Here is a 14,135-nt window from a genome sequence, read left to right on the forward strand (position 1 = left end):
CAGACCTCATTTGTTGCCACAAGTTTTTGGAAAATAAAGAAAAGAAATCTTGCGACAAAAGTGAGATCTGCAAAATACTCACTATGCCTTTTATCAAATATCTTGAAGAGTCTACTTTCCAAAAAGGAGTCGTTTGGGGGGTGTTTGTTCTATCTGTAATATGTAAAGCTGTGATAAGAAACTGTGATAGGTAGTCAGGAATTTAAATATGCAAGCTAAGCTCTTTGAAACGCGTACACCCGTACACTGCTAGGCTTCCAAAAAGTCTCACACATGCGGTATTCTCATACTTCAAAAGTAGCAGAATGTGTTTTGGGGTGTAATGCCATGTACACCCATGATGTGTGTGAGAAATATTGCATTAAAGTGACAACTTTGTGTAAAAAAAACCCTTGTGGCCAAAAATGAAATCTTCCGAAGACTCAACATGCCTTTTAGCAAATACCTTGGGGGTATCTACTTTCCAAAAAAGGGTCATTTGGGAGGTGCTTGTACTGTCCTGGCATTTTAGCGCCTCAACAAATGTGATAGGCAGTCGGAAAGTCAGATCTGCTTAAAAGCTGCATAAATTCCAGTATATATACCATAGTTTGTAGACGTTATAACTCACACAAACCACTTATGGGATTTTTTTTTACCAAAATCCAGTGGTGATCAAATACCACCAAAAGAAAACGATATTTGTGTGAAAAATGATATAAATACAGTACAGTGTTGCATGACTGAACAATTGCAAGTTAAAGTAGCACAGTGCTGAATAGCAAAAAATGGTCTAGCCACAAAGGGGGTAAAACCTTCTGGTGGTCAAGTGGTTAATTACTATATACAGAGCAGAACTTTCTTCATTAGCTGGTTCTATGCTTGGTGTTAGTTTTTTGCTATGTTCAGCCAATCAGAACTAGGTATTGGCTCTTTCTTGTGAGAAGAAATCATTGTCAGAATTAAAAAAATGGTTAAAGGTGTGTTTTAAAACCATATACTTATTACGCATTAGTGCTGCGCAAGTGCCTAAAACATTTTCAGTTATACATTAAATCATCTCGTTCCAGCCAGATTAAATGTGCAAGCTGCAGTACTCCTGATAACTGTTCAGAATAATTTGTTGCTCTGTCTGCTTTTTCTAAAATCTGATTAGATGTTCATAGTTACTGCACTTTGCAAATACTTTCTTACTAGATTGCCTTGCTAAAGCTGCCTGACTTCAGTGCGTGAATTAAACACCGAAAATAAAAGCAATGTTGTTGTTCTGCTTTATAAATTAGATCCTAGTTTGGTTATTAACAGATGAGCAAAGACTAAATTGATCACCATGAATCACACGCTTATATACTACGTTCTGTATAGTTTTACATTGTCTCTGGAATGCAATTTATTGGGGAAAATTACAGTGCAATAATCTGGGTTGTGATTTTGTGGTTTGAGAGATGTCCAGAGCCTTAATGAATGACTAAATTGTCTTGGGTTTGCAAACAAGAAAGAGACACCATTAATGTATATGAAAAAAAGTTCTCACTGATGAGCTGGAATTGGAGGTGCCTGCAGCACACTACTCCATGGTCCATAGGCTAAATAACAACGTTATATACATTAGAGTTAAGCCCCATACACACCATCAGATTTTCTGCCTATTTTTTGTCTTCAGATTTACCAAAACCATGTAGTGCAAGGGCCTGCCTTATTGCATACAAATTGAAACTCCTAAGGTTTGACCTCATATTATATGGTTTTGGTAAATCTGGAGGAAAAACTCAGCAGAAAATCTGATAGTGTGTATGGGGCTTCAGAGTTTGATGGGCTAGATCAGCCTCTGGCTTATTATATGTCTTAGAATGTCTTGGAAAAATTCATCAAGCACAGGTATCTCATCAATACAGCTCCCCAAAAGATATAAAAATGATCAGGTAGTTTCATTCTCCAGCATCTACCAAAAAACTGTATTACCAGTTTTGAGTAGACTGACCCTTTAACTGTTGCTAAATTCTTTATTAATCTCCCTACCTACGGCCAATGGTCATGGTCATTCATATATCGTTACATAGTTAGGTTGAAAATAGGCATCTAGTTCAACCAAAAAATAAAAATAAATCATACAATCCCATTTACACAATCCTACTAGTGTTTGTTGGGTAATTTAGCATTATAAGGTTTAATAGGATAACATTTGATTGCTGCTCTTTTTAAAGACTTGTCTCTCAACCTGTTACTAAATAAATGTGTTTAAGTCCAGATACCAGGGAGGGGATTAATTGATTGTAATTATACATTTAATAAATCTTTTTTTTTTTTTTTTTATCAAAGTGTGGATAACTGTCAAATAGGTACAAAGGAAATTATTACATATCAAATGTTTATTTCAATTAATTTATCTTTACTGTACAGCAGACATGAATATTAATATATATTTTTTAAAAGAATACAACAGAATACAATGATCTACTAGTTATAGTATAAAAAGTACAAAGTAAGCTAAATCAGGTCTGCCTGCAATTGTTTTAAATACAAACAAGTCTACACTTGTATTTTTATGTATTGGGGATTTGTCAGTCATGTTAGCTAATAAGACGTCCAAAAGAATTAGTTGGGAATTTCCGTGCTTTAGCCTTGAATTAAAAAGCTCAGCAGTGCCACATTTCTACCACATGTCGAGCTTTGATTTAGCCATTCCAGAAATTAACAAGTATAGAGCACAATGAATGCCACTTCTCATCACAGTAGGTATCTGTCAGGTTCTCATTCTGCTCTATAATATCATCATTAACCTCTCTGGCTGTAGTGATGTCAGGCATGGATGGCAAAGTGGATGCTTGTGGATGCAATTTTGAGTCATGCTTCTTCTTTTTGCCTCCTGGTTTCTTTTGTGCACCAGCATTTTCGTTGGCTTCTGGATTAACAGGACTTCCATCAAGCTCCTTACTATTTTCTTTCACACGACCCTTCCCTTTGGGTTTTCCTTTTTCCAATTCTGCAGCAGCATCACTTTCGATTTTCCTCAGCTGGTATTGCACAGCTTCTGATTTTTTACACAAGCGCGTTTTTAAAGTTTTGTCTTCGCAGGTATTTTTCATTTTCCTAAATTTCCCCAGTATTTGTTTCCAGTACTGCTTGGCTTTTGTAGCATACAAAGGGCATCTCTGGGGCTCCCCTTCATACGTGCAGTTGTAGCTGTGGCTGGTTGGCTCATTACAAATTAATGACAGCCTTACAGTCCCGTCACCGACAATCTCCCAAGTGCACACGTGTTTGTGTTTGGTTGCAAACTGCCCTGTGCGTGCAAAGGCTTGAAGGTCTGCTTTCTTGCTGGCTGTTTTGTCAGTTTTGCCCATCAAGCTTTGTAAAGTACCCAGGCAGTGCAGCAAAAAAATAAAAGAAATTACACTGGAGTGCCTCATCTCATTAGCTCAGTGTTGCCGGATGGTTTGTAATTCAAGGGTGTCCAAGCATCAATAATCTTTACAAGCGCTGGAGCTGAAACTATTTGGCATTCCAAAATTCCTGAAAGACATGGCAGGAAAAATAAAGCGTGGGTGAGTGAAATGCAGGCAATTATTGAGGCATCGGCTGTGACCCCATAGTCTCAAAAGGAGAATAAAATTAATATTAGAACATCCTGCCAATGCTTGTGATTTTCAGCACTGTTCTGTATGGTAATTAAAAATATAGCCCAAAACGTGCAGAAACTTCATGAAAGAGTTTTGCAGAACAAAGGGGCCCTTTTTAAGATTTACAAGCACATGCAAAACACAAGCACAAGAAAAAAAAAACAGACCAAAGTATTCAAGTACAAGTAAAACTTTTGTGAGCGTTAAATGCATAGAATATTGTTAACCAGACACTTACTTAGAAAATCAAAAAGTGACTTTCTCTGATGCAGAAAATGAAAGATGAAGATATGCATGGACACAGCTCATGCAAAATTAATGCGTGCTACCTTTGTGTAGGGTATAATGAGTTCCCACTGAATTTGTTCAATTCAAATTGCCTGGATATGTTTATCACAACTACAGAAGACATTTCAAACTTGTAAGCTAGCTTTTGCCTTTTGTATTTAAATAGAGAATAACTTACTTTTAAATAAGCATAAAAATATTTTCAGAAGTATTGGATATTCTGCATTAGGTTAATGAAAAATACTGATATATAGTGCAGATGTATGAATCAGTAAGTTCACAAAGTTAATAGCACTGTTAAACTATTAAAGAAAGTCAGACAAACTTACCAGATGACAAGTTGGACAGCACCACTGGAGGAGTGTATTGGAGAGTGCATTAAGAGTGTGTGTTATCACTGGGACAGGAGGGACCTTGGTCTCTCATTGCCCCTCCCCATAATACTCTATGCACCAACACACTTTAGTAATAGGAGGGATCTACAAGCACCAAGCCAGCTGCAATGGGCTATGTGAAATGTTTACAAGAGTTTATTGTCTGAAAACAGAAGCTTGAATGTATGTCCCTGAGATGCACCTAAGTTCAAAAAATAAAAATGTAATGTCTAGGCAAAATAGGATAATATTGAGCTTTATCAGCAATATTTATCCCCTTATTTATTAGTATATTTGATCATGTTTGAAGTGTTTATTGTGTCAAATGTGTTCAGATTTTATTGTTTGTCAATAAATGCTTAATGTAATTTCTAAACATGACAACGAGTCAAGTGCAAACATTTCCCATCTTGTAGAAAAAAAATGAACATGCCTAGCTTGCTCTCTTTTGGTCTGTTAAATATACTATTGACAATGTTTTGTTGAATGAGTACAAGGGATTCTCTGATTGGATGAGGTGGAGATCGTGAAGTCACTGCTCCACATCTAAAGCTCATCTATTAAGAGGAATTGGGTGGACCAATCTAGCTATGCTAAAAAAAATAATTAAAAAAAAGATAATTCCTAAACTTCAGCTTTTAGCGCTGAAAGCTGGAAATTGGCCTGGGCAGGAAGGGGGTATAAGTGCCCAGAAAGCAATTGGTAGAATTCTTTGTAAAAACACATTTTCCAACATAATACAATATGTCAAAGAAAATTTTAATCTAACAAAATCTTACAATAAACAAGAACATCTCTGAAACAAAGTTTTTTCCCTAGCCACTAAACATAAAACCAATGTGAAAGATTTTCCTTCCTGCTGAGAAATAATCTTGGAGACAGATATCTGCCTAACGTCGGTGCCCTGCGGGAGACTACCTTAATGCCCTTAGACAATATCTGTGTGTGAATAGGATCATTATACAAAATGGGCAGATACCTTTCAACAATGTTTTTAATTTTATTAACCACTTCAGCTACGGAAGGTTTTAACCCCCTCCCCCCCCCTGCATGACCAGGCCATTTTGTGCGATACTGCACTGCGTTTTTTAACTGACAATTGAGCGGTCATGCGTCACTGTACCCAAATAAAATGTATGTCCTTTTTTTCCCCACAAATAGAGCTTTCTTTTGGTGGTATTTGATCACTTCTGCGGTTTTTATTTTTTGCACTATAAACAAAAAAAAACAAAAAACAAACAATAGTTTTCTTACCGCTATAAAACACATCCAATAAACAACTGTAAAAATAAAATCAAACTTCTTCATCAATTTAGGCCAATATGTATTCTGCTACATGTTTTTGGTGAAAAAAAAAATCCAAATAAGTGGATATTTATTGGTTTGCGCAAAAGTTATAGCGTCTACAAACTATAGGATAGATTTATGATTTTTTTTATTGTTTTTACTTGTAATGACAGTAATTTTTAGTGGAACTGCGACATTGTGGCAGACAAATCTGACGCTAAGTGACACTTTTTGGGGACCAGTCACACCAATACAGTGATCAGTGCTAAAAGAAATGCACTGGCACTGTATAAAGGACACTGGCAATCTATCTATCAGAGGTGATAAAAGGGTTAACTGTGTTCCCTGGGAGTGTTTTCTAACTGTGTGGGGGATGGCCTAACTGAAGAAAGACAGAGATCTGTGTTCCTGCTTAGCAGAAACACAAAATCTGTCTTTCTTACTAGCAGAACGACGATCTGCCTTGTTTACATAGGCAGACTGCCATTCTACCTCTCTATGAATGATCGTCGGTTTCCCGCTGATTAGCTCCTGCTGTGTCCCATCATAGCAGGAGCAGGTCGACCCGTGTGCACGCACCCCCAGACTCCGAAGAAGGAATCATGTACAGGTACATGTATGTGGGACGGTCCTTAAGAGGTTAAACTCAGTGCTGTAAGGAGTGGAAAACACAGGGATATTATTAGCTCTAGAAGCCTTTCTCTTTTTATCTTTCAACAGCTCCTCACAAGATGTTTTCTTAGTAATGCTCAATGTTCAATCCAGAACAGATTTGGAATGACCTCTACACACACTCTACAAAGCGATCCCACATCAATTTGGCTTCTTTATCAAAATTTGGTATCATCACTGCATACTCTGCGGAGTCTCAAAAATTGGCCGACAGGGATGCTTTTTATAGTGTGTAGAGGGTGTCCTGAATTGGCTCTGAGCACTGTACTGCCAGCTGTCGGCTTACTGCAAAGTCCAGCTATAACCCAATTCCCTTCACTGGACAATTTCACATCCTTCACATTGGCTTCAGCTCTAAGGCACTTTTGCATGTGGCATTAATGGATATCTCTGCTGTTCACACAGAGGGGAGACTGTGCATTCTACTAGTATTGACAGAAATGATGCCATTACTTCCTTCATTAACCCTTTCCGGACCGTCTTCTGCACATTTACTGCGGTAAGGCGGCCCGGCTGTGCAAAATGATGTACCTGTACGCTGGCCACCCACAATCATTCCCCAGAGAGGCAGAACGGTGATCTGCCTATGTAAACATTCTGACAGGGGAGAACATAGAGATTTTGTGTTCCTGCTGACCAGGAACACAGATCTCTGTGTTCTCCCAGTCAGAGCAATCCCCACACAGTTAGTAAGCACCCCCCTAGGGACACACTTGACCCTTTGATCGCTCTGATGTTAACCCCTTCCTTGCCAGTGTCATTAGTACAGTAACAGTGTATATTTTTTAGCACTGATCACAGCATTATGCCGCGTACACACGATCAAACAAGCGGGTGGAAAATGCCAGCAAACTCAAGCCACCCCAAAGCACCTTGTCCCCATGTTGATGAGGACAAGGGCCTCTTCCCGACGACCCTGGCCGTTGGTTGTCAGGGTCTGCGGGCGGGGGGCTTATCAGAATGTGAATGAGTATGGGGAACAATGTACCCCTACCCATTTACCTGTAAAATAAAGTACAAAAAAACACAACACACAAGGGTTAAAATAGTTTATTGCACAGCTCCGGGGGTCTTCCGTCTTCGGGGGTCTTCTCGCCTGACTCCTCCGCTATATTCTTCTAGCTCTTTTACTAGCGGAGGAGCCCGGCATTCTTCTTCATCGCCGCCACCTCTTCTTCCGACTTCGGGGGTCTTGTCCCCCTCTTCGGTTCTTCTGCCGGGCCACTGCGCCTTCTTATAGCTCTTTTACAGGCGGTGGCCCGGTCTTCTGTCGCCGCCGCCGCCGCCGCCTTCCGTTCTTCTTCTTCTTCTTCTTCTTCTTCTTCTCCTGGAGATGTTGACTCAACGTTCTCTCCGGCCGCAATGCCAGGGACGCGCTGCGCTGCGACTTATATAGGGACAAGGGGCGGTGTCACATGGGTTGATGTCACATGGGTTGGTGTCACATGGTGACCCCGCCCCCTTACGATGTCACAGTCCCGGAGGATGCTGGGACTGTCGCCATGTGACATCAACCCATGTGACCAACCCATGTGACATCAACCCATGTGACACCGCCCCTTGTCCCTATATAAGTCGCAGCACAGCGCGTCCCTGGCATTGCGGCCGGAGAGAACGTCGAGTCAACATCTCCAGGAGAAGAAGAAGAAGAAGAACGGAAGGCGGTGGCGGCGGCGACAGAAGACCGGGCCACCGCCTATAAAAGAGCTATAAGAAGGCGCGGTGGCCCGGCAGAAGAACCGAAGAGGGGGACAAGACCCCCGAAGTCGGAAGAAGAGGCCGCGGCGATGAAGAAGAATGCCGGGCTCCTCCGCCAGTAAAAGAGCTACAAGAAGATAGCGGAGGAGTCCGGCGAGAAGACCCCGAAGACGGAAGACCCCCGGAGCTGTGCAATAAATTATTTTATCTTGTGTGTTGTGTTTTTTTTGTACTTTATTTTACAGGTGAATGGGTAGGGGTACATTGTACCCCATACTCATTCACATAGGGTGGGGGGCCGGTATCCAGGGGCCCCCTTATTAAAGGGGGCTCCCGGATTCCGATAAGCCCCCCGTCCCCAGACCCCGACAACCAACGGCCAGGGTTGTCGGGAAGAGGCCCTTGTCCTCATCAACATGGGGACAAGGTGCTTTGGGGTGGGGGGGCCGCGCGGCCCCCCTTACCCAAGGCACCCCCCATGTTGAGGGCACGCGGCCTGGTACGGCTCAGGAGGGGGGGCGCTCGCTCGCCCCTCCTTTCCTGGCCAGCCGGGTAGTGTGCTCGGACAAGGGTCTGTTGTGGACTTTGGGGGGGCCCCCACGCCGATTTTTTCCGGCGTTGGGGTTCCCCTTTAAGTCCATACCAGGCGGCGGGGCCAGCGACGTCTCCTTCGCGGGCCCCGCCTACCTGGAGACGCGCTCGAAATGAGCGGACTTTCCTCCGCGTGTGTGGGCTAGTCCGTTCATTTCAAAAGTAGGGCGGATAGTACGGCGGACTTAGTACGCCGTATTAGTCCGCTGAAAAAGTGCCGTGTGTGGGCAAGTAGCCCGTTCGGAAGGTCCGACGGACAGTCTGGCGGGAAGTCCGCCAGACTAAGTACGTCGGACAGACGGCTACGTGTGTACGCGGCTTTAGTGTCACTGGTCCCCAAAAAAAGTGTGTCAAACGTGTCAGTTGGGTGTTCGATTTGTCCGCCATAATGTCGCAGTCCCTGCTAAAAATCGGTGATTGCCGCTATAAAGACATAAAGAAAAATGCCATAATAATATCCCATCATATGTAGAGGCTATACCTTTTGCTCAAACCAATTAATGTATACTTATTAGGATCTGTTTACCAAAAATATGTAGCAGAATACATATTGGCCTAAATTAATTAAGACATTTTATTTTTCCCCGTTTTTTATTCGATATGTTTTAGAGCAGAACATGGCTCTTCAAACTATGGCCCTCCAGTTTTTCAGGAACTACAATTCCCATCATGCCTAGTCATGTCTTTGAATGTCAGAGTTTTACAATTCCTCATGAGATGTAGTTTCGCAACAGCTGGAGGGCCATAGTTTGAGGATCCCTGGAGCAGAAAGTAAAAAAATATTGTTTTTTTTTCCAAAATTGTTGCTATTTTTTTTGTTTATAGAGGAAAAAAAAAAACCCCAGAGGTGATCAAATACTACCAAAAGAAAGCCCCATTCATGGGAAAAATGACATCAATTTTATTTGGCTGCAGCATTGCACGAACGCACAATTTTCAGTTAAACAATGAAGTGTAGCATCGGAAAAAATGGCCTGGTCATGAAGAGGGTAAAACCTTCCGGGTTGAAGTAGTTAATTGTAACACTAGGTATTTGATATATGCAATCAAGTGCAATATTTGCAAAATTCAGTATGTTGGCCGTACTACCCGCAGATTAAGGCTGCTTTCACACTGGGGCGGTATTCAGGCGTTACAGCGCTAAAAATAGCGCCTGTGTAGCGCCTGAAAAAAACCGGCCCCTTTCACTCCAGTGTGAAAGCCGGAGGGCTTTCACACTGGAGCGATGCACTGGCAGGACGGTGAAAAAAGTCCTGCTAGCCGCATCTTTGAAACGGTGAAGGAGCGGTGTATTCACCGCTGCTTCACCGCTCCTACCCATTGAAATCAATGGGACACCGCGGCAATACCGCCGGCAAAGCGCCGCTGCAGCGGCGCTTTGCGGGCGGGTTTAACCCTTTTTCGGCCGCTAGTGGGGGTTAAAACCACCCCGCTAGCGGCCGCAGACCGCCGCTAAAACGACGGTAAAGTGCCGCTAAAAATAGCGGCACTTTACCGCCGACGCCGCTCCCGCCCCAGTGTGAAAGCAGCCTTAGGGATTGCCTGCATGACCATCTTTATGATATTAACAAGAAACAATCAACCAATGTAGCTAACCACTTCAATAGTTGTCATGCAGATGACCCCTCAGCTATATCTATACAAGGGGTAGAAAATATTTTTAAAATTCTTTATTTTTTATTCTGTCTGTTCTTTATATGATTCATATGATGCTTTATATCTGTTAGAGTTTCTGTATTTGTATCCTTAAACAAGGGCGGTCATCTGCCAATTATTGGCAGCCTCAACCCAATAGTTTCAGACAGATTGTTCCAATCACAATTATTGTTGCATATATGTATATATAGTATTACAGTAGTATCACCAGAGCTAAAGTCCTCCTTGCATCAGATAAATACTAAAACAGCGCTAAAACTAAAATAAAAATAGAAATAAAAAATGTATAGTAATGAAACCATAGGGCAATGGCAAACACCATGGCCAACAGTCTTTATGTAGCAGATGGATATGTGGACAGTTCAGATAATTCACAGTCACTTTTATCTTAGCGTGCACCTTCCACCAGAGTAAGAATGCAATTATCCACCTCGTGAAGCACACACCCCTCTAGGGTACAAACTCACCAGCCGCCGCTAGAAAGAGAGCCTTGTATCAGTATACAAACAACGATCTGTGCTGACACCCCACTTATCCAGAAGGTCCACTGGTATAGGTACTCCGATTGTATCATAAAATACAAGGATAGATGTACATAGCGTAATCCTGTTTATTATAATGCAAAATACAGCAGAAACCCCCCTTAATCCTAGCTGCTTACATTTATAATGGAATCAACGAGCATAAAGAAATAAAATAGAGGGTGCTATCACCATCTCCACCTGTCTGCTGGAAGTGTGTTGTTCCTTGCAGACACTGTATTACACTTCCGGGTAGAAGGCAGAGCACGGTGGTGCGCACAACGTCACTTCCGGTTTCCGTGCTGGTCAGGCCCTGACCGGTTTCATCATTCGACTTCAACAGGGGGCAATAGTTCAATACATCTACCTGCTGCTGGCACTGTAGGATTGAGGTGGCGCTGAGTAGAGATGGACGAACTTCCGAAAGGGATGTTTCGCGAACACGAACCGCGAACGCGGCCGAAAGTTCACGAACTGCAAAGTTCGCGGCGGGCCCCATTGACTTCAATGGCAGACGAACTTTAGAAACCTACAGGTCATATTTCCAGCCACAAAATAATTACTAGCTGTGCACATAGTCCCACCACTTAGCCACTGACATAACACATATGAAGTGAATCTGGGATCGACAACTACAAGCATTCTTTATTTATTTATTTATTTATAAACAACCCTATATACTGTACACCTATACCAGTCCTTAAAAGGACCTTTGTGGACCTAATAGTAATAGCTAGTGATTAAACTGACTGACAAAAGACAGGCTGCTGCAATCACCAGCACAGCAGTGCACTCAACCCTTTATACTGTACTATGCCTATACCATACCAGTCCTTAAAAGGACTTTTGTGGACCTAATAGCTAGCGATTTGTGTCACTACAGTCTCTCCCTGCTCCACACAGCGTCCTGTTCCTACACTGAAATAAGACAGAATGTAAAATGGCCGCCAGATCAGGTCTATTTATAAGGTAGGGGGAAGGTCCAATTGTCCATGTGCTGAAATGTCTCGATTGGCTGTCCTGTACCCCATGATGGATGTGTCAAAGTTCTTTCACACTGTAAACACATATGTCCGCCGGGCGAACAGCGCCCAATAGTCCGCCGATCGGGCGAATCGCGAACACGCAAAATTTGCCGCGAAGCGACCGCCGGACGAACAGTTCGGTCATCCCTAGCGCTGAGTGGGTGACCCATAGGTCATAGTTATACCTCATTTATCTATATATGTATATATCTCTGTGAGCTATGACTAAGAACTAAAGGAGCATGAAACACATTAGTTGGTGATGCTGTTCCCCTCTATTTGTGTTTCTGTTGACTTGCTTAAATAAAGACCTGCGGCCAACCAGAATTATTTTTGCTCATTAGTCTGTGTGTTAGTGAAGGTGGAGATGGAAGACTGACCTAGAGCGGTGTTCACAAACATTTCTCCCAAGGAGTAGGACTACCTGAGCCTGAGGATCAAGTTCTCGTATCAATTGCCCTGTGCATTTCAAGTGTAGGTGATGAGCCACTGAGTCTGGTATGGGAATTCCTGATTTGTGATCAGGGATCTGATTGAATTCAATAAGAGTTGGTAAGGACAAGCAATAGACCCGACTAGGTTGCCAGATGCTCATCTGCCCGCCATTCCCACTATTCCTGCACAAGTTCTTAAGGATTAGAGAATGTTGGAACCTTTAATGCCAAATATGTCAAAGAAGGTTGAGCTGGCTAAAGACTTATTACCTTGATCATCAAGAAGTGGATAAAGTTTAATGGATTTTTTCTTTTGGCCTGCTGGATAAACTCTGACTAGACAGATTTTGGAGCAGGTCCTGCCACTTATGATTTCTTTGCAGACCTTTCTGCATTGTGGAGTGTTCTCTGGTATAGTTGTAGCAGTGTGTTCCTCCTCCCCACCATGCTCACTAATGCTCTTGGTGCATTGTAAAGTCCATGAAGCTGGCCCTGGGTGTAAAGCTGTGTTGTGATCTGAGCTGTCACATTCTGTGCATTTCACACTGACCTTACAGTGCTTGGCAAAGTGAGATGTCGATAAGCAGCACGTGCAGTAGACATTGTTCTCCGTCAGAAAGGCTTTGCAACCCTCTGTGGACTTCTCTCTGAAGGCTCTGCACTTTAGAATATGATTTGGCTTCTTGTGCAAAGGACACTGCTTACCAGGATCTTTGACCTTCATCTCTGAAATAGAGGAACTGGCAGACCTGTGAAAGGAATCTGGAGGAGTCACATTAGTTTTGTGTACTGCTAATAAAGGTTTGCAAGGGTTTAGTCCTGTAAGAGCAGCACATGACAATGTGAAATCAAAACTAGGATCATTTTTTGTTCTAGCTTGCTGGCAACAAAAACAGAGAAAGGGGGGAATGAAGCATTATACTGTCTTATATTTGGAGCCATGAGTGACCCACTGCTTTTGTAAGTTATAGGGTCGCTTTTGTACAATTGAGTTAACACCTCTGGCTGTGTCAAGGAAGGCAAGTCCTTGCAAGTCTCCTTTGGCTTTGGCTACCAGAAGTTCCATAAGTATGTCACTTAGTTCCCTGAGTTTCTGGTAAGCCATGTTAGGTATCTTAGAAAAGTTATCAAGTCTCTTGAATAGTGCATGTTATATTGCTTCTGCTGAGCCATAACATTCGTCAAGTCTATCCCAGATCTTTTTTCGGCCAGTATCTGGGTAATGTATATTTATAGTCCTGATTCACCTGGCATGTTCAGCTGACTCATTTCCAAGCCATTTGATAAGGAGGTCTATCTCTTCACTACATGAAGGTCTAAGCCTCTGATGGTGTTTTGAAAAGAAGATCACCAGGTTCCACTGTAGCTTTCAGGGTGGTCATTAAACTTTCAAGTCATTTTATGACTAACTCACGTCGTGCAAAGAACTTGGCAAAGTCTACCGTGGCTTGATTAGCTGGCTGTGTATTGCTATGGTGAAAAGATGGTGCGTGATCATAGAGTTTCTGGTTTAACCTAGTCCTTGGCATACCATTCTGAAGTGAAGGCTGGATCTGGAGGATAATTTGTTGATTCTGGTACCTTGCATGTAAGATGTCTGACATAAGAGGTTTTACTTTGCTTGGAGTCCTCTTGTATGCAGATTTGAGACTTGTCACTGACTTGTGGTGGTGCTATGTAGCATCCTCGGTTTGTCTCCTCAACATAGTCTTTGTTGCTGCTTGGCCTGGAGTGTTGATAGACGTAGTCTGAAGTGCATTGTAGAGTATCTTGAGGTTCAGCTTCTGGACCAGGCACACGACTGCCTCTGCTGTGTTCACTATCGGGATATATGGCTAATTCTAAGGCCTCTGCTTTGGCTATAGCGACTGCCACTTCTTTCTCTACAGCAAGCTCTCTAGGTTTTCTTCTAGTAGGGCCTTCTGCATTTCCAAGGACTCTTCGTATTGTACTCTCTCAACCTTTAAGCGTGCCTCTTGTTGCACCTTCT

The 14,135-nt window shown here is 42.5% G+C and overlaps 1 protein-coding gene across 1 annotated transcript; it reads right to left on the reverse strand.

The window, feature by feature from the left end:
* Positions 1 to 2,330: 2,330 nt before the first annotated feature.
* Positions 2,331 to 4,316, reverse strand: FGFBP3 (fibroblast growth factor binding protein 3). The gene is made up of 2 exons (XM_077454223.1): positions 4,217 to 4,316; positions 2,331 to 3,492 (listed from the first exon to the last, which is right to left on the reverse strand). Exon 2 carries the CDS (start codon positions 3,387 to 3,389, stop codon positions 2,655 to 2,657), a length of 735 nt encoding a protein of 244 aa, XP_077310349.1. The 5' UTR covers positions 3,390 to 3,492; positions 4,217 to 4,316; the 3' UTR covers positions 2,331 to 2,654.
* Between the last annotated feature and the right edge of the window lie 9,819 nt (positions 4,317 to 14,135).

This window comes from Lithobates pipiens, unplaced genomic scaffold (assembly GCF_037356315.1).
Source record: "Lithobates pipiens isolate NorthernLeopardFrog02 unplaced genomic scaffold, aLitPip1_a1.2 Scaffold_25, whole genome shotgun sequence".
Classification (NCBI taxonomy): Eukaryota; Metazoa; Chordata; class Amphibia; order Anura; family Ranidae; genus Lithobates; species Lithobates pipiens.

Coding starts and splice junctions, on each gene's coding strand:
- FGFBP3 (XM_077454223.1), bottom strand. CDS start 3,389: ATGAGGCACTCCAGTGTAATTTCTTTTATTTTTTTGCTGCACTGCCTG.